General features: G+C 40.3%; 1 protein-coding gene across 1 annotated transcript in view; it reads right to left on the bottom strand.

Annotated features, from left to right (window-relative positions):
* The window catches only part of zc3h3 (zinc finger CCCH-type containing 3), a 250,275-nt gene that overhangs the window by 148,916 nt on the left and 74,550 nt on the right, over positions 1 to 26,809 (bottom strand). The window contains exon 4 of the mRNA XM_060824460.1: positions 8,365 to 8,530. Coding sequence (XP_060680443.1) covers positions 8,365 to 8,530 — 166 coding nt within the window. The remainder of the gene's footprint in view (positions 1 to 8,364; positions 8,531 to 26,809) is intronic.

Here is a 26,809-nt window from a genome sequence, read left to right as displayed (position 1 = left end):
GCAGAAATTAGGCCATTCAGCCCATCGAATATACTTCAACTTTCAACCATGGCTGATAAGATCCTCAACCCCATTCTCCTGCCTTCTCCCTGTAACCCTTGATAATCAAAAACCTATCAATCTCAGTCTTACATATACTCAATGATCCTGCCTCCACGGCCTTCTGTGTCAATGAATTCCATAGGTTCACCATTTTCTGGTTGAAGAAGTTTCTCCTAACTCCATTCTAAAAGGTCTTCCCTTTACTCTAAGGCTGTGCACTCAGCTTCTAGTCTCTCCTACCAATGGAAACATCTTCTCAATATCCACTCTGTCCAGGCCATTCAGTATTCTGCAAGTTTCAAATCAGATCCTCCCCCCATCCTTCTAAACTCCATTGAGTAAAGACCCAGAGTCCTCAAATTTTCCTCATATTGTTAAGCTTTTCATTCCTGGGACCATTCTCGTGAACCTCCTCTGAATATGCTCCAGGGTCAGTACACCGTTCCTGAGATATGGGGCCCAAAACTGCACACAACACTCCAAATGTGGTCTGACCAGAGCCTTATATATCCGCAGAAGTACATCCCTGCTTTTATATTCAAGTCCTCAAAATAAATGCCATCATTGCATTGGCCTTCCTAACTACTGACTCAATCTGCAAGTTCACCTTGAGAGAATACTGGACTAGAATACCCAAGTCTCTATGCATTTCAGACTTCTGAATTTTCTCCCCATTTAGAAAATAGTCCATGCCTCTATTCTTCCTATCAAAGTGCATGACCTCACAATTTCCCAAGTTGTACTCCATTTGACACTCCTTTGCCCACTCTCCTAACCTGCCCAAATCTTTCGGCACCTCCCCACTTCCTCAATGCTACCTGTTCTCTACCTATCTTTGTATTGTCTGAAAACTTAGTCAGTTTAGGGAGATTAGTGGAGCTTCCTCTCAAGTGAGTTGTTTAATTGTGACCCACCACATATAGCTGGATGTGGCAGGAATTGAGAGCTCAGATCTGATCCATTGGTCATAGAATCAATTAGCCCTGTCTTGTTGTGGAATCGATTAGCATGATCTTTCAATTGCCAAGTATGATGTTTAGAATGGACATTTCACCATACTGTAGTTGTAGTTTCACCAGACTAATACCTATTTCTGTATGCCTGGTATTGCACTTGCATAGGCTCCTGCACTCTTCATTTATCTAAGGTGAGAGTGCCACACAACACAGAGGGTATTTTCAATGCAAAGACGAGACTTATGTCTCGAAAAGACTGTGTGACGGTCACTCCCTACTGATGCTGCCATGCATTTGCAACAGGTAGATTAGTGAGAATGAGGTCAAGTATGCTCTTCCTTCTTCTTGGTCTATCATCACCTGATGTAGCAACTTTCCAGCAGCTGTTTTTAGTTGAGGGACTGAATGGTCTACTTCTGTTCCTTTAATATTTGCACTTTAGTCAGAATATGGTGCTGGATAAACACAGCAGGTCAGGCAGCATCCTCGGAGCTGGAGAATCAACCTTTCAGGCAGAAGCCCTGCATTAGGAATCATTTCTGATGAAGGGCTTACGCCTGAAACGTCAATTCGCCTGCTCCTCGGACGCTGCATAACCTGCTATGCTTTTCCACCACCATGCTCGCGACTCAGACCTCTAGCATCTGCAGTCCTCACTTTCTCTTTAGTCAGAATATGTTTGATGCGTGTTTTTAGCCAAATTGTAACATACTGAATTTTGATATGTACTGTTTCTAAATCAGCTGGCAAAGATTACTCATTCCACTAGGCTAAAGTGAAGTCCAGGCAAGTTAATAAACACCAAATTATGCACAGCTGTAACAGGAATATCAGGTTGCTGCAGCAGAAACAGCAGTGTTGTACTGTACCACGTTGTTACAGATGTTCCTCCACCTACTAATCTTTTTTTCCATGACTATATGGAAGAAAACTTCAAATATACTCCACTTTCTTCAACCATGGACAGAAAAGAGCCTTCAACAGAGAGAAGCCAATGAAGTACTCCTTTCCCAGTCTTCTGCAATACTTTAAAATTATTGAAGATGCTCATGTTTTGTTCTCCCAAACCATTCCTGCACTTAGCACTGTTCCAAATACAGTACAGTCATAACTACACAGTACTAAGAAATTGACACAAAAAAATCTTTTTAAATCAGGGGATTATGGTAGCTAAGCTTTCATTGGTCTAATCAATATAGTGATCAATCTGATGTATTACTCTCTCCTTAGGAAAACCTATGTAAAGCCCTGTACTCCTGCACCAAAGCAATTTTGCTGTCCCTTTATTCAGAAGATTATGGTAGTTGAATTTTAATTAGCCTAATCAACTCAGGAGATCATGACGATCATTTTGGTGCACGACACACCATATCAATCACATTCTCTCTCAAACATACAGACACATAACTTGTCCACTTATAGTCGAAGAGGGGGGCACAGACTGAAGATAATCATGAGAGAACAAAGGCCAAAGCTCAAGGAATCACCATTTGTCCCATCCAAAGTTCTTACAGCTTTAAGTATTTGTCACAAATGAAGCAAGGATTGCAATTCTAATTAAAATACAGTACTCCAAGGAGTTAAAAGAGATTATACATGAAATGTAATCTGGCTGAACTCCTACCAAGTTGGTAGCATATCAAAGTACCTTCTCCAAATTCTATAGACTTATGCGTTTTGAGTAGTTATATTGATTTTTTTTCCAAGTGAAGGTCATTTAAATGGATTGATACTGAGATCTATCAGTTAGATTATTTTAGAGATGCTGCAGTCTTCTTATATGCATGGTACTCAATTTCCATGCATCAGAATTTTATAGAAATGTATTCACTTACTACAATTCAGCATTGTTGGCAAATACAAAGACAACAGTTGTGCTCAAAACTTAGGTTCAGGCTAATGCTCAGGAATTGTCTGAATTTTCTTTTATTCCTCAGAGGACAGGCAGACATGAATGAATATATGGCACTTCTGGCAAACATAAGTAAACTACATCTTTGAATTAAACAAAAGCTCACAGGATAGTCGCTTTCTGATGCACCCTCCATAACAATGTCTCTATTAAGCAGAGCAAATTGCCACAAATCAGCATCATTATCTCATGAAAAACAAATTTGTTGTATCCTTTGAAATTTGCCATTCTTGCATCTGTCCTGATGAGTGCATGATCAAAAGCTTTCTGCCCTTTTTTCAGTAACCAGCAAACTAATTAGTCCATTGGTTATGCTTGTTTTTAAACAGTGAATTACAGCTATTAGAACCATTGATCAAATGGGTATCAGAGTCGCTTTGTGGCAACATAATTTACTGTGATCAGTATCCAGTGATGCTACATTGAAAGCAGCTCTCATGGTGGCCACAATGATGTACAGGCCAGATATAAAATGCTCAACTATTCACATTGTAACAGGAAGATCAAATTATTGCAGCAGAAACAGCAGCAGCGTCTGTCGGATGACGTTTGTTTCCCATGACTACTCAGACCCCTTGGCATCATGGTAGCCCACAAACCCACCAACACACTATAAGAGCAGCTCATGAACTTGAAACACCCTATACAGACAACAAGCAAAGCTAATGTCATTTACAAAATACCGTGCAAGGACTGTAACATTAACACTACATAGGACAAACAGGCAGAAAACTAGCCACCAGGATCAACTAGCACAAAAAGACATGACCCTCTCTCACTAGTATCCTCATATATGGATGAGGAAGGACACCACTTTGACTGGGACAACATGTCCATCCTAAGACAAGCCAAACAAAGACATGCATGAGAATTCCTAGAAGCATGGCATTCCAACCGGAACTCTAATCAACAAACACATCGAGTTAGACCCCATCTACCACTCCCTGAGAAAAGGAACAGGAAGTGACGTCACCATAGGAAATGACATCACCAACTCAAAGAAACCCAAACATATAAATAGAGTGCAAGAATTTTCAGTAGTGCTTCACCGGATGTCCACTGAAGATGTTGTCCAGTAGGCTGACGAAACGTCTAGAAATGCACCTTCAAGCTCAGCGAACAAATCTACATCCAAAACCTCAACCTGAGCTTCAAATCTTCTCAAAACTCGCTAATGCTATACAGTCCCAGGTTGTCAGATATTGCTTCATCTTCCTCATCTTTCTCCATGGTTTTCTGAAAGAATACTTTAAGTGTATGCCATTTTATTCAAACGTTGACTGAAAAGAGGCCTCAATTGGGAAAAGCAAATGAAGCACTCCTTTCCCAGATTTCTGCACTTGAAAACTGCCTGAATCTTTCTCCCCTAAACCATCCCTACACTGGGCACTGTTCCAATTGTAGTACAGTCATAACTAATACAGTGCTAAGAAATTGATGCAAAGAAGATTATTTTTAATCCAGGAATTACATTAGCAAAATTTTCATTGATCTAATCGATGTAGGAAGTCATGGTGTATTACTCTTACTTGTTGCATTATTCTCCCCTTTGGAAATTCCCAGTAAAGCCCTGTGCTCCTGCACTAAAACATTTTTTGCTGTCCCTTTATTCAGAGATTATGGTAGCTAAATTTAAATTAGCCTAGCGAACTTAGGATATCATGACAATCACAGTCCTCATCAGAAAGCACCAGGATACAAACATACAGTCGAGTCTGGAGTTCTGTACCCCCAAACTCTATATTAATGGTCTCAGGCCCTAGGACCCAATCGTTTTTGCTATGAGAACCTTTTCCCTTCGAGTACTTCAGTGACTCGTAGATGCCTGCTGTCAGTTTATTGCTGCCATTCCATAAGATATCCTCCAGGTGTGGTTAAATCTCTCTATCTTTCAACGAAGTGCTCCAAACACTTGTGCCCTCTCTGCAACAGTCGCACATTGGGACCTTCCAACTGTGGTAATGTTGTAGTAAAGCTTGGTATCTCTTATCATTGCTCCGAGACTGCAGGACCTCCATTAGGTCAATGTTTCAAATTCTACCCAGAACTACTAATTCTCCATCACTCCTTTTTCTACACTACAGTAAAGTTGCAGTTGATAAACATTTTACTGTCAATTGATATCAAGTTGCTTCACTATAGTGCTCGACCAAGCAAGAATCAATTGAAAAGCTATGAGGAACTACAATCCCATTAAATAGGCTAGCTATTATTCTTAAACATTAAAAACCTCTTCAGCTATTTTAAATCAATATGTTAACTTATATTTAATTTAATGGCTAAGAAAATAATAAAAAAGTTAAATTCATGGCCTAATGACGTCAAGTCACAGTCTCCTAAGGCCAGAGCATGGATGAAGTAAAAGTCTGGTGGTAAAGGTAAACATACAAAACACAACCTGAAAAATGGGTAACAGACTCCAGGAAACTGACAGCCAAGCAGGTTTAGCCTCGTTGTTTCATTCCTAACTGGCGCTAACCGAATATTGAGATGGAGTGCAGATAAATAGAGAGGCCATATCCACAGATCCATTGTTATAGCAGGGCAGATAGATAAAGTGTAAAGAATATTTATTTTTTACTAATTAAGGTATAGAATATAAGATCACTGACATTATGCGAGAACTGAATAAAACACTAGAGTCATAGCTAAAGTTGTTTTCTTTGTAACAGAGAACGTTGAAGAGATAGTTAACAAAGGTGTCTAAAATTGAGGGACCATGATAGGAGGACATATGAAAAATCTAAGTTTCTAAGCACAGGGGTCAACAATATGCATTTAAAAGAACTGGCAGAAAGATGAGAAGGGAGTGTTCGAATCATTTTCTCACCAAGAGTGTGCTGACAGTCTCAAACTCATTTTTTAAAAGGGTTCCAGAGTCAGAAATCATCAATACATTTAAAAAGTATTTGGAAAGTCATAATCTACAAGGCTACGTACTACAATCTAAAAAATGGAATTCAGCTAGGTAGTTTTGGCAGACAGAGACATAAAGGGTGGAATGGTCTCCTTCTGTACTGTAATTTTCACTATCTTTCTGGATCCTGCTATTCTTTTAAGGCTCTGGATCACACGAACAACCTCATCTGGTCCTCAAGCTATACTTTAGGATAGCTATTCACAGTGCTTCACAATATCAATGTGACATTTCACAATACTCCTCACTCTGTTGGCAGACGCTGGAATTCACCTTACAAAACCATCTGACCTTACTTATTCAAAAGTCAACATCTGCATAAGTGCTGCTGAACCCCACATATTGACTTGTAACATTCAAATTAACAAATGTTTTCCTTGGTGACAATTGCCATATAACCACAGCTATTAATTTTCTCTTGCAAATAATAAATTAATAGCAGTGTCAAAACAAATCCTCAAAAATACTGAGAATATCATGTAACAGAGACTGAATTTAATTCACCTGGTCATGGTAAATCAGTCTCACTAATAATACATTGCACTCAACATGGCTTACAGAACATGGTCTAACATTTCTCACATTTATAAAAGTGCGGATTCATTCATAACTTCACAAGAGAGAAACCAACATATATTCATAATCCCTACCACTGAAATGGGGCAAAGTAATATCTTCACCCCTGTTAATATGTAAACAATATCTCAAAAATGTACAGATTTCAACAAAACTTGATATAGGTAATGATCAAGGCCCAAGAAAGAACAAACTAGGTTTTCACAAAGATGTAGATTATCTAACATGGGAAACAAGCTGAATGGATTTCTTTCATTAAAAAAAAAGTTGTGGGTAGTTTGAAAATGTGTGGACTGCCTTTGCAACTATAGTGGAATTTGTCATAGCTGTCAAAATGTAAACAGAGTTTTCAGAGCAGTTTGTTAAGCATTTTCCTGAGGCCTCCTCAGTGACAAAGAAATCAGTGATTGATTCGAAAAAATGTTCTTTCAGCTTTGTATATGCAGAGCTCCTACCAAGCAACATAAAGCTTCAAGGAAGACGATGTAACAGTGAGATGACTGAGTTGGCAGAGTGACAGAGGTATAAGCTTTGAGTGCCCTCCTTACTTCTTAATTTTTTTCACATTAGGTACATATGTTACGATCAAAATCATTGAATAACAAATATTTCTGAAAGTACATTTTGGGACAAACAGCTCAGCAACAGCAGCAAGAACGAACAAATCAGGTTTTCACAAAGATGTAAATTATCTAACATGGGAAACAAGCCAGTTGTTTCAGGTTCTGCTTGTTTATAACATACATTGACTTAGACACTACTTCAAAGGATAGACTGTCCTAAATATTTTTCAAAACGAACAACAAAGCCTTTATTCAAGATAGACTCTTTACTTATTTTATGAAAGGAGTTCAAAGATGGAGAACACTTGTGGTTACTTAGTCATTTGCACATATTAAAGAGCATGATGCCTTTGATGCCATAAAACCACCTGAAGTATTTCAAGCAATGTCAAGGTTAAAATGCAAGTTGCTTGTGCTCACTGTTTTTCTCTTATGTTGCTTAACTGAAAATGTTTGATTATTTAATTCTTTTAGTACTGAATTCACATCTTAATAAAGGTATAGTGGAAAACAGAAAAGGGAGAAAGTGAGGACTGCAGATGCTGGAGATCAGAGTCGAGAGTGTTTTGCTGGGAAAACACAGCAGGTCAGGCAGCATCAGAGAAGCAGGAGAATCGATGTTTTGGGCATAAGCCCTTCATCATTCCTAATGAAGGGCTTATGCTCGAAACGTCGATTCTCTTGCTTCTCGGATGCTGCCTGACCTGCTGCGCTTTCCCAGCAACACACTCTGCACAACAGAAATACTCATCAAGTCTGTGCCAGCAAAATAAAACGATCTAACTATTCTAATTCCATTTTTTTTAGCACTTAGACCATAGCTTCGTATCTTGGTGACATAAATGTACATCGAATATTTCTTAAATGTATTAAGTTTTCTGCCTCTACCACCCTTGCAAGTAGTGAATGCCAGATTCCTATCTCTCTGGGTGAAAAATATTTTCCTCGTTCCCTCTAAACCTGCTCTTCCACTGGTCCTCTGGTTTCCTCTCTCAGTCTAAAGATGTGCAGGTTATATGGGTTGGCCATATTAAATTATCCACAGTGACTAGGATGTTAAAGATAGGTGGATTAGCCATGGTTAAAATGCCAGGTTATGGGGATTGGTAGCAGACGGAGGCTACGGCTGGGGCATGGTCTAGGTGGGATGCTCTTTGGAGGGTCTCGATAGGCCAAACGGCCTCTTCCCACTCTGCAGGGATTCTATGAAAAGATAGATAAAATCAGTCAAAGATCTGTTTCTTGTCACTACTCGTCATATTCCAATGAAATTGTGTGTCCCCACTTATGGCAGGGTCAGAACGACCTCATCTGCTTTCACTACTAAAACCTTTAATCAGAGTGCACTGGAGAAAATATGGTAATCAGCACCTAAGTTAGTTATACATGCTTAATTACCTTGAACCAGAGATAGAGCTGTTGACCTTCTTGGACTTGCAGGAAATGCTGCAAGAGGCTCCTGGCAATGTACTATTCCAGCCTGCATTCTTCTTCACTATTTTATACCTTGTATTGATCAATTGGTTATTTGAAGAGCTCCTCACTGAAGATGAAGAAGTGAGACCTACAAAAACATTAAAAAGCATTTTATAAATAAATAACAAACATATCAAAGGAGTTATATAGACAATGAAAATCAAGATAGAAAAAAAACTTATTGCCTGCCCTGCTCTTGACAAGGTGATGGGGAGCTGCCTTTTTGAACCATTACAATCTAAGTGCTGTAGATAGACCCTCAATATCCTTAGGAAGGGAATTCCAAGATTTTGACCCAGCAACAGTGAGCGAGTGGCAATATAATGCAGGCAACGGAAGTGGTCATGGGTTGAAAGGTGCTGTCAAAGAACTTTTGGTGAATTTCTACAGTGCATCAAGGTAGTACACTGTTGCAACTGAACCATGTTTACAGTTTAGTTTTCCCTCCATCCGTGTATTTTTCTCCCTGTTTTTCTATGTTTGCTTGTGTAAGGGGGAGTTTATAAAGAGTTCAAAGTCTTCATTTCTAGAGTTTACTTCATCTAATTTAATTATTTAACTGTAGCTGGAATTTAATTACCTGGACCAAATAGTGAGTTTGTTAAGTATAGAAACCGGTTCCATACTTTCAATCAACCAAGATCTAAAAATCAAACAATTTGGGGTTTTCTTTGTATTGTTTAAAATTTTAGAAACATCCAATCAAACTGTACAAAAGAGGCACTTTAGCCTATCAAGTCTGCACCAACAAAAGCCACGCTAAACCTACACTAATCTCACTTTCTAGCACTTGTCTCATATATTGAATTTTTTGAGATTTCAAGTACTAATTCAAGAACGTTTTTTTTAAAATTGAGGTTCACTGCTTCAACCACCCTTTTGGGCAGTGCATTCCAGAATCCCATCACTGAAAAAGAAAATACTCAAATCCCCTGCCCATCACCTGAGAATTACGCCCTTTGTTACTGACCCTTCAACTAAGAAATAGCTGCTTTCAGTTCACCCTGTCCATTTCTTTCAGAATTTTACACACTTTAATCAGGTCCCCTCTCAATCTTCTCTGCTCCAAAGAAAATAACCTGAGCGTATTCAGCCGCTCTTCATAAGTGAATGGGTCCATCTTAGGCAACATACTGTTGAATCTCCTACATCCCTCAGCACAATCACAGATTTCCTATAGGGCAATGACCAGAACGGCACACCATTTCCAGCTGTGGTCAAACCGATGTCTTGTACAGATCAAAAATAACCTCCCTGTTCTTAAATCTATGCTCAGACTGAGAAAGGGAAGTGTCCTGTATACTTTCTTAGTTACCCTATTAACTTGTCCTGCCACCTTGGTATGGATAAACACTCCAAGATCTTCTGTTTCTCCGAGTTTCCTACTGTGGGATCTCATCAAAGACTTTGCTAAAATCCATTGAAACAATTGCCCTGTCCTCATCCACATATCTGGTCACCTCCTCAAAACATTCAACCAGGTTTGTTAGGCACAACCTCTCTTGGAAAAAGCCACGTTGATTACCCCTGATCAAATCGTGCCTTACCTTAATTCTTTCCTTCTGAATTTTTTTCAATATTCTCTACACCGATGTGAAATTCACTGGTCTGTCATGCTCTGGTTTATCTCTAAGACATTTATTGAAAAGTGAAACCACATTAGCTGTCTTTGGCACACTTCTGTGGTCAGAGAGGAATTAAAAATTTGGGTCAGAGCTCCTGTAATTTCCTCCTTTGTTGTCCACAGCAGCTTGGCATACAACTCATCCAGACCTAGGGATTTGTGTCGTATTTTAAGCCTCAAATATCTTCTTACTCCCCATGTCAATCAGCTCAAGAACCTCACATTCCCTTCCTTGAATTCTGTACCTGCAACCTCCTTTTCCAAAGTGAAGACAGATATGAAGAAATTCACTAAAACTCAAACAATGCCCTCTAGCTCCAAGCACAGATTCCCCCTTAGTCCCTAATGGGTCCTAATCTTTCCCGGATTATTCTTTTCATCTCGATACACTTTCAATGACAAAAGATTGATGTGTTAGATTAGCGATCAACCAAAGATAATTGAAAGTAATCTAACATGCCAATCTTTTTTCATGAACCCTCTGTGTTCTCCAAAATGTGAACCCCTCTGCACTTTCTATACTTCAGTAGGATCTCCATTAGGTTAATTCCTTTGTACCTGTTAAAAATCTCTCTTTTCCTTCTTATCCAGTCCTGAATATTCCTAAACATCCTGAGTTCTCTGGGCTTATCGTTCTGACACTCAGAGAATGCCCCCATTGTTTTGCTGTAGATTTGTCCAGAAGTAGTTGTTCACAGTCTATTTTGGCCAGATCCTGCTTCATTTTTATATATCTATCTTCACCCAATCCAAAACCTTTTTTTTTCTCCATACCAAAATGAATACATAAGGTTTTGTTGTCACACTGACTAAAATGCTCCCAAATAGCTGCCTGGCTTCATTCTCCAGTATTAGGCCCAGCACTTTGCCATCCATTCACAGACATTTTACTTGTTGATATCAAAAGCACTCCAAGTATATTTCAAGAAATCTCTCTCTTTTAAACTAGCTGTACTTTGAAAATGCCAACTAATGTTGGGAAGTTGAAATTCTCTAATATAATTATGCTATTATTGTTTTTATACACCTCAGCAAATCGCCTACAAATTCGCTGGTCCATTCCACACTGACACAGGTCTGACAATATATTCTCAACAGTACGAGTGCCCCTTTTTTGTTCCTAAACTCTACTTACAAAGCTTCATTTGAGGACCCTTCCACATATTGTACCTCCTTACTGCAGTAAGCAGCTCCTCAATTAAGAATTTGACCACCATTTCCTCTTTTATACCCTTCCATCTTGTCTAAAAATCCTACATACTAGGATGTTGAGTTGTTATTCCTGTCCCTCCCTCAACCACATCTCTGAAGAAAACATCACAATTCCACATGTCAATCCATGCCCTTACTCACCTGTCTTACCTATTATACTTCTGCTATTAAAGTAGAAGCCATCCAGCTTCACATTACCCCAATGAAACTCAACATGGCTGTACTCTCTCTGCCTTGGTTCCTTTACTAAAGCATGTTGTGTTGCTATTATACTAACACTCTGTGTCCCCTTTTGTGATGACTGCAAAAACAGTAGAGCTTGGTTTCCACCATTCCACCCTGAGTCATGATTAAAGAGTTTGGGGCTCTTGGCTGGGATTGAACCTGGAACAGAGGCAATAAGAACTTGGAAGTGGTAGTGGGAAAGACACAGGTGAAGAAAAATCAAGTTTTACACTGTGTTTAAGACATAGCATTGGAAACAGCAAAGCATTTTCTGCAGATAGTGAAATATCGAAATCAGGTAATAGTCTGTTACAACTGAAATGCCTAGAGCATCAGGAGAGAATGTTAAAAACTGGAGCTGGAATTCAAAATGTGCGCTATCCCAATGAGTCATGATTCATCCCTTTCCATCTTCACCCCTTCATGTTTGCTTGCATGGGTTTGCTCTCAGCAGAGCTAGTCTATTTTCTACTAATTACACCTATCACTAACGAGGAGCAGAAGAATTGACATTTCAGGCATTAGCCCTTTATCAGGTATGAGCCATTCCTGATGAAGGGCTTTTGCCCAAAACATCGATTCTCCTGTTCCTCGGATGCTGCCTGACCTGCTGTGCTTTTCCAGCACCACAGTCTCGACTCCTCAACTATGTAGAAAATGAGCTAGTCATAAAACAGTGAAAAAAAGTGAATAAAATTTAAATTTCAAAATCTTTTCTCATGATTATTTAGAAAGAATGTCAGGATCAACTTACACAAACAAAAACTGAAGAAAAATCCCAACTTTGTTCTGTTTCTAATCTTTGTCCTTTCTTCACAATTGATAGCTCAGAATACAGACCAGGAAGACCGCAGTTACCAGTTTGTGCTGATTCATGTGATTTATTTGCAACAGTTCTACCAAAGCTACAAATGACCTCAGCAGATAAAGACAGATGCTGAAAATCTGAAACAAACACAGAATGCTGGAGAAACTCAGCAGGTCTGGCAGCATTTGTGGAAAAATAAACAGAGTTAACATTTTGAGTCCGGGAAACCCGGACTTCTGCAGAAATGTCACACCAGACGCAAGACACTTACAGAAGAAAGTGGCAGAAAATTTTGTCAAGAAATATCTTTAGTAGCTGCTTGGGCAAGTAATCACCACTCAGTCTGAGGGGAAAATTTACATTAAAATAGATTGTTTAAATTGATTCTAGGATTCTTTATTTCCCCTTTCTGTGTTACACAACACAATCCATAGATTAACAACTCAAAGTCACAAATTAAATTCCACGTCCTCATTAGATCACATCAGCAGCCATGTTTCAGCAACTCAGAAATGGCCAAGGAAGAGAAATAACCAACCTGGTGAAGAGAATACCTGTTCACCTTTCTATAATAAAATCAGACACCCTCCATATTTGAAATGATTGAGTACTATGAACAACCCATACATACTTGGTCAGACTTGTCTGAAATTGAACAATAGAAATTTAAAACTAGACAAAAGGATTTTAATGGGGACAACTTATGCAAGTCAATTTTCTGTATTTACGCTGACACTGTCCTCCTTTTAAGACAGTTTTGGAATTAAAAACTCACTTATACCTCAGAATGTAATATCATTTTGTAGACAATGTGTTTTTTTCATCTTAGACAAGAACGGAAGCTATCTCAATCTGACTCAGCACATTTATGTTCATGGAGTGCCAGCAAACCTAACTTTAGGCAGATGTTAGATTTGGGAAGGGAGTTTGCCTTCAGTTGTGGCACCAGCAGAGTGGGACCTCCTTATTAACAGAGAACATCATCACCACTGTGCAACAGCACCTCAATTTAACAACTATTGGTTATAAAAGACTAATTCCACATTGACAGACATCACTCTAAGCATGTTTATTTTTATTACCAACAATATTCTGAGCTCCTCTGTTATCAGCCAACAACACACCGCAGGCCAGCGAGGTCAGGGCTAATGACTAATCGATCTCATTAGATTCTCCTAATTAAGAATATTATTGTAGCTAGAGATGAAGAGTAATACAGTGTTAGTGCTATTTGAACATGTTATGAATACTATTCATCATGACAGGGAAGAAAAACAAAATCCATGGTTAATAAGTGGGCAAGGCAGAAACCGCTGAGACTGCACAATGAAAGCAGAATCCAACCTTAGTCCCTTGCTCGTAAAGCTGGATTGCAGTCACTGCTACACGGGTACAGTCCGCATGATTCTAGCGGATATATACACAAAGTCCAGCTAAATACTCACTGCCCTGGAGAGGAAATCATGCATTAAATAGTCTAGGTTTTATGGTGATTTACCCTCCAGTGACTCAAACAAAATAGCATATCTAAATTATTGGCTAATTGAATAGGAGCTAAAAACTTGGAAGCCAAATACAAGAAGAAAGGCAAATAAAACTTTTTCATTCAAGCACAGTTGCAAAATATTGTGCTCAGCAAGACCACTGAAGGAAGCATAAATAAGATTAAAAGATAATTAGACCCGCTCTGGTGTAAAGGGTAATTGATACATACTATGGATAGGTGATGGAATAACATTGAAAGGTGACAGGTTTATTTGGCCTGAATTCTATTTCTACAAGCCCTTTTTCCAAAACCATGGGAAATGCAGCATAATTGTAGCTTTATCAAACTTCAAGATAAAGTAATTGATCTGCTTACAATACAGTCTGGGTTTTCTATCAGAATTTGATAAAGAAACAGGAAGAGGAGGGCAATTTAATGAAATATTAAATAGAAAATAGGGACAGAGGGAAGAATCAGGACTAGAGTGGACTGCCTAGACAGCATAATGGCCCTCAGCACAAGAAATGAAGGGATATGAGTCTCCTTTGCCTGAAAGGGTGATTTGTGAAATTACTTTGTTCAGCCTCGAGTAATTTGCTGAGGAGCAAGGGTCTACAGCATAAAACTATTCACAATTTGGCAACTTCACTCAGACGTGGAAATGGGATAGTCGCATTCCACAGTTACTATAGTTCTGTTTTTAATTGCAGTTTTAGAAAGCCTTGATCATGTTGTACCATTTAAGAATTTGGAATAAAGAATATTTTAGAAATGTGAAAGGGTAAGCAAACTCTTGTTCATTTTGAAGTTCAGGAGTGTAAAGCACATTATTAAGGCAGGGAAGGACAACAGCTGAATGCTCCATTATCTATATGCCCTTTTAATAGAAGGATGTACAAAGCTCCACACTGTAATTAAATGTGGTTAAAGTTTCAGTGGACGAAAATTTTGGAATAGGTAACCATAACTATAAGCTTCAAAGTCATTATGGAAAGGGATGAGGATACTACAGAAGCAAAGTGTCAAAATTAGGGGAAGGTTAATTTCAATATCTTTAGACAGGATCTGGCGATGTGGCAAACATAAACTATTTGCAGTTAGGTTTACATTTGGTAAGTGGGACTCTTAATACAGGCAGTTTTCCTATAATGCCCCAGTTGTGAAACCTCGCTTATTTAAAAAAAGGCTTAAGATAAATACTGGGGTCTGCAAGGAAGGTGGGGTTAGGGGCAGACCAGCAAAGAATATCACTCATGATCGCTCAAAAATCACCCAAAAGTCTAAGACAAGGTTTAGCACTGCCTGAATGAAGGTATAAATCATATTTATCAAACTAGTAAATTTAACACAGTACATTTAAAAAGTATTGTTAATGCAAGGATACATCATGGTGCATTAGCTAGATTCCCTTATTCCTGTTCAGTGAGCTACATCACATATTGTCTCCTTACATTCAAAAAGCTTTTAATATCTAGCTTCTCTGCCAGTATTATAGCCTTTCTTTTGCATTCACCACATGCAATTATATCATCAGGACACTTTTTGCTAACATTCTTGTCACTCTGTCCCTCCATTTCTTCAAAAAAAAGGATAATTTAGGAGTAGCACATCTTTCACAGGTAGCTGCTTCATGCATCTGTCTCAGAAAGTTGCTCTGTCAGCAGCTGACGGCGCATGTGTAGAACAGCATGGAGACTTTGGCACAGGTATCAGTGCATATGCAGAATGAAGCACACAAAACAATCACTACTGGAATCTATGCTTTTGTAGGTATTCTCGAAAATACCGTTCCCTAATTCCCCAGCAAATCGCTCTGCTGAAACATGTAGTAGTATAGTGAGAATTCAGGACCATGGTATTCTTGTAAGGATGAAGGGCAAGGGGAGCAAGTCCAAGGAATCCTGGATGTCAAGGGATATTGAGAATTTGACAAAGAGAAAGAAGGAAACTAACGTCAAATACAGCATGTTAAATATACAGAAGGCCCTTCAAATGTATGGAATGTAGGAGGCTGATTAAAAAGGAGATTAAGAGGTCAAAGAGAAGCCATGAAATATCTTTGGCTGATGGGATCAAGGAAAACCACCAAGGGCGGCACGGTGGCACAGTGGTTAGCACTGCTGCCTCACAGCGCCCGAGACCCGGGTTCAATTCCCGACTCAGGCGACTGACTGTGTGGAGTTTGCACGTTCTCCCCGTGTCTGCGTGGGTTTCCTCCGGGTGCTCTGGTTTCCTCCCACAGTCCAAAGATGTGTGGGTCAGGTGAATTGGCCATGCTAAATTGCCCGTGTTGTTAGGTAAGGGGTAAATGTAGGGGTATGGGTGGGTTGCGCTTCGGCGGGGTCGGTGTGGACTTGTTGGGCCGAAGGGCCTGTTTCCACACTGTAAGTAATCTAATCTAATCTAATTAAGACTTTTCAGAAGTGAATCAAAAGTAAGACAATTACCAGGAAAATATTGGGACTTATCCAGGGATTCGATGACTCAAATGATTATTTTAAAGACCACAGGGGCAACCCATGCATGGAGGCAGGGGACATGCTTAAAGTCTTAAATAAATACATCTGATCTATATTTACAAGGAGAAAGACATGATAGACAGAGATTTCAGTTGGGTGAGATTTCAGATAGTGAGATTTTATAACACATTAGCTGAATAAAGAGGAAGTATTAGATATTTTAGCAGTCATTGAAGTACATGAATCCCTAAAACCTGCTATGGCAAAGGAGATTGCTGGGGCTCTGGCAGATATTTTTAATACTTGGCTGGCCACAGGCGAAATGCCAGATGACTGGAGGATAGCTAATGTTGGAATGATGTCGAAAGGGAAGAGGATGATCTCAGGTTACAATCTTATATTGATCATCTGGTAAATTGCAAAACAATAGCAGATGGAATTTAATCCTGGGAAGTGTCAGGTGATGCATTTTGGGAGGTCTAATAAAGGAAGTAGTGCTTAGGAACAAGGGGACCTTGGGGTACAAGTCCATTGATCCCTGAAGCTATCGGTACAGGTAGACAGAGTGAAGGCAGCATACAGGATGCTTACCTTCATTAGATGGGATGAAGAATTTAGAAGCAAGGAGGTCTTGTTTCAGCTTTAAAAAATATTGGCTAGGTCTCAGATGGAATACTGTGTGCAGTTCTGATCACCACATGATCAGAAAGACATGACTGAACTGGAGAGGGTGCAGAGGAGATTCACCATGATTTTGCCTGTGATAAAAAAAAAATCTCAGTTATAAGGAACGACTGGAAAGGCTGAGTTTATTTTCCTTGGAGCAGAGGAGGCTGAGGGAGGATCTGATTGAGATATACAAAATTATGAAAGGAATAGATAGAGTTGATTGTGGGATTCTCTTCCCTGTGGCAGACATGTCTAAGACTAGAGGGCATAACTTTAAGAGGAGAAATAAGTAGTTCACAGGAGATCTGAGAAAAAAAAATGCTTTCACCCAGAGTGTAGCAAGTATATGGCACCTGCTGCCTGAAAGGGTGGTAGAGATACTCTCACAACACTTAACAAGCATCTGGAAAAGTACTTATAAGACTGGGGCATACTTAGCTATGGACCAAGCACAGTAATTTGGAGTAGCGTTGCTTGGTGTTGGAAGGCATAGATATAGTGGGCTGAAGGACCTGTTTCTATGTTGTATGACTGTATTTATATATACAGTCAGTTCTGATTTAATGTGTTAGTTTGGTTCTTGTGCGATATCATGTTATAAGAAAATTGTGCAATGTCTGCATCATTTAAACTAATGGGGCCAGAATCATGTTATCACCAATACAGGTAAGGAAAGCTTGTATTCTATGAATAGGGTCTAAATTCTTCAGTTGTGTTAAAGCCAATTTGCATTGAAGAAACATGCATTATAACAGAACCAAACTATTTAGCTACAGATGACATACACTGCTGCTACCAGATGACATACACTGCTGCTACTGTGCATCTGTGGTGGACGAGTTGAAGGTGATGGATGAAGTAGCAATGAAGCAGGCTGTGTTATCATAAAAAAATTGTATGTATTCAGGTAAATAAAAAGTATTCTAACACACTCTTAGCTTGTACCTTGGAGATGATAGGCAGATAATGGGGAAGACAGAAGGTAAATTACTCGACAATGGAATTCCAGCTCCGGATAATTAGGGAGGAGATTGCTTCAACAGCATAGCTTGAAGAGAGCATATCTGATGGCACACCTGCCACCAGATCAGAACGGTTGTGAGTTTGAGTCCTGCAGTAAGTCATTAATGTACAGCCTAGGCTAAAGTTTCAGTGCATTATCAAAAATTGAAAGAATGCCATCTTTTCGATGAGATGTCAGTTCAAATAGCAAGTCAATAGAGTTAATTTCTTGAATATACAAAATCCAATAAATTAACTGAAATTCTTTATCCAAACCTACTTAAGGCCATTACATATAGGAACATAAGTAGGCCATTTGGCCAATTTAATCTTCTTTGCCATTCAATGAGATCATAGTTGATCAGATAATTCTTGGCTCTATTTTTCTACCTTACCCCCAAAATCCTGGATTCCCTTACTAATTAAAAATCTGAGTCTTGAATATTCTCAACTTAACCTGACCTTATCACAGCATCTACAACCTCTGTGGTATAGGTTTCTCCAGGTACCCTGAGAAAAATATAAATCCCTGTATCACTCTTAAATGGATTACAATTTACGCTAAAATTATGTCATCTGGTCCAAGATTTTCCCAGAGGGAAAACAACTTCTCCTCATTTACCCTGTCAAGTTCCCAGAGAATCTAGCGTGTTTTAAGAGGTTGCCCCTCATTCTTCTAAATTCCAATGAGTCCAAGCCAAACTTACTCAACCTCCTGTTATGACAGCGAAACTAATTCAGCCTTTCTACCTCTGTATACGTAATTGTAATATTACAATTAAAACCTTCAAACACCCTCAGAATTGACCTGAACTGTTCCTAATCAGATTTTTGGACAACCAATCCCAGTTTGTATCTTAAACAAACATCAATTTATTAATAATATAATAATGTTACTAGAACAAAGATTAAATAACAAAGTAATCTAATTGGTCTCAGCTCTCTACTCAACAGACTTTGTTGACAGGTGAAAGTGAGGACTGCAGATGATGGAGAGTCAGAGTAGGAAAGTGCAGGACTAGAAAAGCACAGCAGGTCAGGCACCATCTGAGGAGCAGGAGAGTTGGCAGTTCCAGCATAAGCCTTTCATCAAGAATGGGTGGGTGGGGAGCTGAGAGATAAATCGGAATGTGGGGGTAGGGCAAGGGAAGGCAGCTGGGAAGGCGATAGGTGGATGCAGGTGGGGTCTGATTGTGATAGGTCAGTGGGGTTGGTGGACCGGATAGGTGGGAAAGAAGACAGACAGGTGGGACAGGTCAAGAGGGCGGTGCCAGATTGGAAGGGTGGGTCTGGGATAATTTGGAGGGAGGGGAGATTTGGAAACTAGTGAATGTTGATGCCGTGTGAGTGAAGGGTTCCAAGGCAAAATATGAGGCATTCTTCCCCCAGTTGTCAGGTGGCTAGCTGGGATTTGACAGTGGTGGTGGCCCAGGACTTGCATGTCCTCAGTGGAGTGGAAGGGGCCACAAGGTGGAGTTATTGGGTGCGTGTCCCCAGAGATGTTCCCTGAAACGATCTGAGAGTAAAGGAAACCACCTCGAGAGAAATGGATATGCAGGAAAGTCTCTGCTAGATGTGAGAAGATCCTTTGGGCCTTGGACAGACGTGAGGGGGGAGCTGTAGGTTTTAAGCTCTTGCGGCAGCAAGGCAAGGTGGCGAGCTGGAGGGTGGGTTGGTGGGGGGGCGCGGGGGGGGATGGGCATGGACCTACCGCAGGAGTCACAGAGGGAATGGTCTCTGTGGAATGCAGATGGGGTAAGGAGGGAAATATGTCTCTGGTGATGGGGCCAGATTGTAGGCAGCGGAAATGGTGAAGGATAATGCACTGTATCTGGATATTTGTGAGGTGGATGGTGAAGACTAACGTTCTTGTTGCAGTTGGAGGGTGGCAGGGGAAACCATCAGGGATGTCCTGGAATGGAACTGCTCCTTCTGGGAGCAGATAACAGCAGAAGAATTAGGAGTAAGGGATAGCATTTTTACATGAGGGGGATGGTAGGAGGTGTAGTCCAAGTAGAGTCAGTGGGTTTGAAATAGATGTCTGTGTTGAGTCGGTTGCCGGAGATGGAGACGGAGAGGTCCAGGAAGGGGAGAGAGGTGTCCAAGATTGTCCAGGTGAATTTAAGATCAGGGTAGAAGGTTTTGAAGTTGATGAACAGCTCCATTTGTTTCCAGCCCCACTCTCACAAAAGGCAGACAGACAAACATAGCTAAGGGATAAATGAAGGAAAATAACAAAACTGGCCAGATTATTTAAATATTTCACAATGCGTTATACCACAGGCATAGATGATGGTATCTTAGTTGATTTTCTGAAGATGGCAATCACGCTTACCTTTACAGTTCACTCCGATAAAACTGCTTATGGGAGCTTAGGCAAGGATCTTTCAAATCTTTATGCTGTTGCATCAATAAGCAGAAAACACAGTGGAAAACACAATATAAACTCTGACCAATTTCTGACAGACGAACCAACTCCTCCCCAAGGTCTCAGATACCATTCAGCATCTGTCATCTGCTTCAGCATTAGGTCATTTTTTAGATTTGATGGAACCAATGACCAGGTACTGACCTCGATTATAGCCAACTTCTGCTATCTGTTTACATATAATGTTCTTCCCTCATGGTGCCTATGCATAACCTTTTCATCAGGAGTCAACCTGGGAAAGCAAATCTTCGCAGGACATATACACTTAATTGTAAGGTCCTAAGGTGTGTTGCTGAACCTGAAGTGCAAGTTCATAGCTCCTTGAAAGTAGAGTCGCAGGTAGATTGGATAGTGAATGTAGCATTTAGTATGCTTTCCTTTATTGATCAAAATACAGAGGAACCTCGATTATCCGAATATCAATTATCAAGGTCCCGATAGAAACATTATATCAAATAGCTGTTTCAACCCTGATCTTCTGTTTACAGGTGCAATGATTAAAAACGAACTCGGCTCACTGAAATGCTGCCGAGAACAGTCCTGGACAGTCCAAACACCATCTCCAAATGACTGATCTCCCGCCTTCTCTCCCCCAACAATTTCTCTGGAGTTCTACAGGGGTGAACCCAAAACCACCCTTCCCTGATAATCTCAATATTGTCCCGTAGAGGGCAAAGTGGAAACCTGTCAAAACATGTGTGTGTGCGTGCGTGTGTGAGTGAAATAGGAAGAATTTGAAGGGATATGGGCAGGGTGCTGGCAAGTGGGACTAGATTTGCTTGGGACATCTGGTCGGCATAGATGAGTTGGACCGAAGAGTCTGTTTCCGTGCTGTACATCTCTATGACTTTATGCCTCTAAATAATGGCCAGGCCTGGCCTCATAAATGAGTAAAAGCTTATTGAGTTTGATATCCTTTTAGCACGATATGCCACCCACGATCCAAAAGTCATCTTTAGCACTAAGTTCCCACCTCAAAACCTAAATTGTGAAAAGAGTAAATTAAAGATAATTTCAAATCAGTGAGGTTCTAACACTCCCCTCATAAGGTAATCCTTCCATATCTGTAATTAACCCAATAAACCTTCTTTGAGACGGCTTTCAAAATCAGTACACCTTTCCTTAGATAAAGGGACTAAAACTGTTCATAGTAAATCTAGGTGTGGTATGACTAGTGTCATGTATAGCTTTAGGATGACTTCCCTCTTTTTATACTCCATTCCCAATCAAATAATGACCAAAGTTTTCTCTATTACCTACTGAACTTGGATATTAACTTTTTGTGATTCAACCCCCAAATGTCTTTGTGTAATCTGTAATCTTCCTCCATATAAATGCTATTCAGTTCTTTTATTCTTCCTGCTAAACAGCATTACCTCCAAATCCTTAAGGTTTTAAATTTTTAACATGACATCAGTGTAATGTTGTTCTATGTATCATTACAACATCTAATTTACCTAATATTCCAGTCTGGTCAAAAACACTTCAAAACCTTGCAAAAATGTTGGATGTGGAGAGATTGCATATGAAAACAATAAGGAATGATGGTTTGGTATCCATGTTCTTTCCTCTCACTGGAGGAAGCAAACAGATAACCTACACCTGGTTCCAAAAACATCAAGTTCTAAATGATTGCAAAAGTACATTTGAATAATCCAAAGTAAATTTACTGAATCTCCTCAATTCTAATATAACCCACACATCACTCGTGATAACCATATCATAAATCTTAAGCGGAAATCTAAATACTGCCTAACAATGCACCATACAGGAGCACAAGCTCTTTGCAATCCAAGTGGAAACACAAATGGTCTGCATTTTTTCAGGAAAGCGTTAACTCACAGAAAACTTAAAACTAATCCTCCAACTACACATTAATGCAGTAATGCTTTTCCAGTCCAGAGGGATGATGAATAGATGCTGTCAAAAATCCATGTTCAGTACAGCATAGAACCCATGTAACTCTGCTTTTCAACTCTCCTTCCTGTTATGTGCCACTTAATGACAATACACTTGGACAAGACAAAGCCACGCGAAGCAGCTGTCAGAAACCTATTAAGGGGAAGACAGAGATCCTACTACATTTTCAAAATTACTGAAGCAGTGCAACTGGTCTGGTTTTTGATAATTATTGCTGAAGATCAATTGATTGATCTCTGACATTTTACCTATCTACACAAAATGATAGTACATTGCAGTCTGACAGTCATAGTGAATTATCTTATGGGATAAGCTTACACTATTGTGGATGGGAAGTAGGAAGGGGTACTCAAATCTAAAATGGATACTTAGCAAAACAACATGGATCTCAATGTGCTGACATCACAATTTAGCCTAGGAACGATGGCAAGCACTTTGACAGAGTTGATAGCTTTCTGATCCACTGGACAGAACAGTTGTACACTTCAAGTTCATGGTGCTGAGCAGCAACCATTGTCAGCAGTGTATCAGTCTGTCATGATATACATATTTATTTATTTGTACATGGAATGTGGGCCTTGCTGGCTAGGTCAGCATTTATTGCCCACCATATGGGTGGCACGGTGGCACACTGGTTAGCACTGCTGCCTCACCAGCCAGAGACCAGGGTTCAATTCCCACCTCAGGCAACTGATTGTGTGGAGTTTGCACATTCTCCAATATCTGTGTGGGTTTCCTCCAGGTGCTCCGGTTTCCTCCCACAGCCCAAAAATGTGCAGGTTAGGTGAATTGGCCATGCTAAATTGCCCGTAGGAGAATGGGTCTGGGTGGGTTGCTCTTTGGAGGGTTGGGGTGGACCAGTTGGGCCAAAGGGCTTGTTGCCACACTAAGTAATCTAATCTAATCTAATCATCCCTTGCTGCTCTGGAGAAGGTGGTAGTGAACTGTCTTCTTGAACACTGCAGTCCTTGTGGTGTAAGTATCCCACTGTATGTTAGGAAGTGATTCCAGGATTTGATACGTCAATGAAATTCTGTGAAATTCACATGTTTGAAACGTCATCGCTCTTTTGACATCGTCACAAGAACTCAAAAAACACTTGATAAGCTGTTCATAGGAAAGGTGAGCCTAACATGTTGTGGTTTTCTGTTTAACAGGAAAGCCAGGTTTCAAAATTGGAGCCTCTGAATCTTGACTATTCTCATGAACAATTCCCCATTTAGTCATAACAATTAACTTTAACACTTTTTTTTCTTGTTACTATTTTTCAATACAGAGAATATGCTCATCAAGGGCACAAAGCTGGTCGAATATGAAGGCTGAACAGTGTGGTGGAGAAGAATTAACATTACCACAGATAGTTATTAACTCGGGAGGGATTTCGGAGATCCTGTTGCTTTAACTATGCGTTGTCAATTCTGCTGATTTGAATTGGCAAGTTCAGCAACTTCTCCAAGACAATTTTCATTCCTATTGTTTACGGACAGAAAACTTGTGCGTGGCTAGGGTGCAAAATGGCTACAATTTAAAACATTCTAATTCTGTGACAAACCTAGTTTATGTGCACCAACAATTCTTCTTTAAAAATAATTGGATCTCATCAGAATAAAAATAATTAAATAGTAGGTTTCATGTTCTCAATTTTCAATCAATTTACAGTCAATTACTTCCTGAAGTGAAGCCACGTGACAATGTTGGTAAATGTCATTGCAAATTTGCAGAATAAGTGAGTAAAATCACTAGTTAGTTTGTCTTGAGAGACAACTGATGGTCGGAAATCTTGGAGAATCTTTTTGTTCCTCTTCAAATAGTACCCCGACACCTTTGATATCACTTTGAATTTAGCAAGGCGGTCTAAGTTTAAATTCTCATCTGAAAAACAGCTTGCTAACAATCGAGCAGTGTACTACAAACTGTCAGTCCCGATATCTAACAACTTTTTTGGGCTTGAAACCCCAATCCTCTGGCTTTGAATCCATGATTAACCAACTGAGACTGTTAACAGAGATGGTTTCAGTTTTCCTTCTGAGGTACATTGCACTTCTATATTGCACAGAGTCAGAAATGGAAACGCTATAGATATAGCATGGAAACAGACCCTTTAGTCCAACCTGTCCATGCCGACCAGATATCCCAACCCAATCTAGTCCCACCTGCCAGCACCCGGCCCATTTCCCTCCTAACCCTCCCTATTCATATACCCATCCAAATGCCTCTTAAATGTTGCAATTTACCAGCCTCCACCACACTCTTTGGCAGCTCATTCCATACACATACCACCCTCTGCGTGAAAAGGCTGCCCCATAGGTCTCTTTTATATCTTTCCCCTCTCACCCTAAACCTATGCCATCTAGTTCTGGACTCCCCGACCACAGGGAAAAGACTTTGTCTATTTTTCCTATCCATGCCCCTCATAATTTTGTAAACCTTTATAAGTGAGCCCTCAGCCTCTGACGCTCCAGGGAAAACAGCCCCAGCCTGTTCAGCCTCTCCCCATAGCTCAAATCCTACAACCCTGGCAACATCCTTGTAAATCTTTTCTGAACCCTTTCAAGTTTCACAACATCTTTTCGATAGGAAGGAGACCAGAAATGCGTGCAATATTCCAACAGTGGCCTAACCAATGTCTTGTACAGCCGCAACATGACCTCCCAGCTCCTGTACTCCATACTCTGACCAATAAAGGAAAGCATACCAAACGCCTTCTTCACTATCCTATCTAACTGCAACTCCAATTTCAAGGAGCTATGAACCTGCACTCCAAGGTCTCTTTGTTCAGCAACGCTCCCTAGGACCTTACCATTAAGTGTATAAGTCCTGCTAAGATTTGCTTTTCCAAAATACAGCACCTCGCATTTATCTGAATTAAACTCCATCTGCCACTTCTCAGCCCACTGGCCCATGTGGCCAAGCTCCTGATGTAATCCGAGGTAACCCTCTTCACTGTCCACTACACCTCCAATGTACCTCTTATGCTCGAATCCAAATCATTTATATAAATGACAACAAGTCGAGGACCCAGCACCGATCCTTGTGGCACTCCACTGGTCACAGGCCTCCAGTCTGAAAAACAATCCTCCACCACCACCCTCTGTCTTCTACCTTTGAGCCAGTTCTGTATCCAAATGTCTAGTTCTCCCTGGAGTCCGTGAGATCTAACCTTGCTAATCAGTCTCCCATGGGGAACCTTGTCGAACGCCTTACTGAAGTCCATACAGATCACAACCACTGCTCTGCCCTCATCAATCCTCTTTGTTACTTCTTCAAAAAACTCAAATCAAGTTTGAGAGACATGATTTCCCACACACAAAGCCATGTTGACTATCCCTAATCAGCCCTTGCCTTTCCAAATACATAAACGTCCTGTCCCTCAGGATTCCCTCCAACAACTTGCCCACCACCGACATCAGACTCACTGGTCAATAGTTCGTTGGCTTGTCCTTACTACCCTTCTTAAACAGTGGGACCACCAGTCTTCTGGCACCTCCTATCGATGATACAAATATCTCAGCAAGAGGCCCAGCAATCACTTATCTAGCTTCCCACAGAGTTCTAGGGTACACCTGATCAGGTCCTGGGGATTTATCCACCTTTACCCGTTTCAAGACATCCAGTCCTTCCTCCTCTGTCCCTTGTCTTACTTTATAACAGCCTCAAAGTATTTAACAAAAGAAGCATTTTTGTAACATCTTCTATCACAGCCAATTCCAACACAGCAAACCCCCACAAATAAATGACCAGATTGAGGGTGAAAATGACATCTTAGCTCACCAAAGGCTGAATAGGTTGCTGCTATTTTTCCTGGGGCCTCAGAAGCTGATGCGAGACCTCCTGGAGATCTATAAAATCATGAGGGGCATGGATGCATGGATAGGGTAAATAGCCAGGACTACTGTCCAGGATAGGGGAGTCCAAAACTAGAGGGCATAGGTTTAAGGTGCGAGGGGAAAGATTTAAACAAGACCTAAGGGACCTTTTCATGCAGAGGGTGATGCGTGGATGGAATGAGCCAGAGAAATGGTGGAGGCAGGTACAACAGTTAAAAGGCATCTGGATAGATATATGAACTGGTAGGATTTACAGGGTGAAATGCTGGCAAATGGGACGAGGTTAATTTAGGATATCTAGTCTGCAAGGACAAGTTGGACCAGGGTCTGTTTCCATGCTGTATGTCTTTATGACTCAAAGAGAACCTCTCCTGCTCTTCTCCAAAACTGTGATACACAAATCGGGCCTCAAGTTGCCTTATCTACAGGGCATGCCACTGAGGATTATTGAGATCTATTCAACTCTTTCACTCCTGCTGAAATCAATTTACCTCCTTTCCACTGAGAATGATGGTCCTTCCATTGGTAACATGGTGGTTGCTGAGATTGTCTACCTAAGGCAACAAAGACAGACAGGGTAGGAGTACAGCGAATTACAAGCCCAAAGTAGCAAAAGGGCAATACAAAGGAAGAACTGCATGCAGCACAAAGTGATGTTGCAGTCACAGGGTGACTCTATGCCTGGGTTGCATGAGGCCCAGATTTTT

This window comes from Hemiscyllium ocellatum, chromosome 4 (assembly GCF_020745735.1).
Source record: "Hemiscyllium ocellatum isolate sHemOce1 chromosome 4, sHemOce1.pat.X.cur, whole genome shotgun sequence".
Taxonomy (NCBI): domain Eukaryota; kingdom Metazoa; phylum Chordata; class Chondrichthyes; order Orectolobiformes; family Hemiscylliidae; genus Hemiscyllium; species Hemiscyllium ocellatum.
The sequence above is the reverse complement of the archived record's forward strand: the minus strand, read 5'-3'. Positions and strand labels throughout refer to the sequence as shown.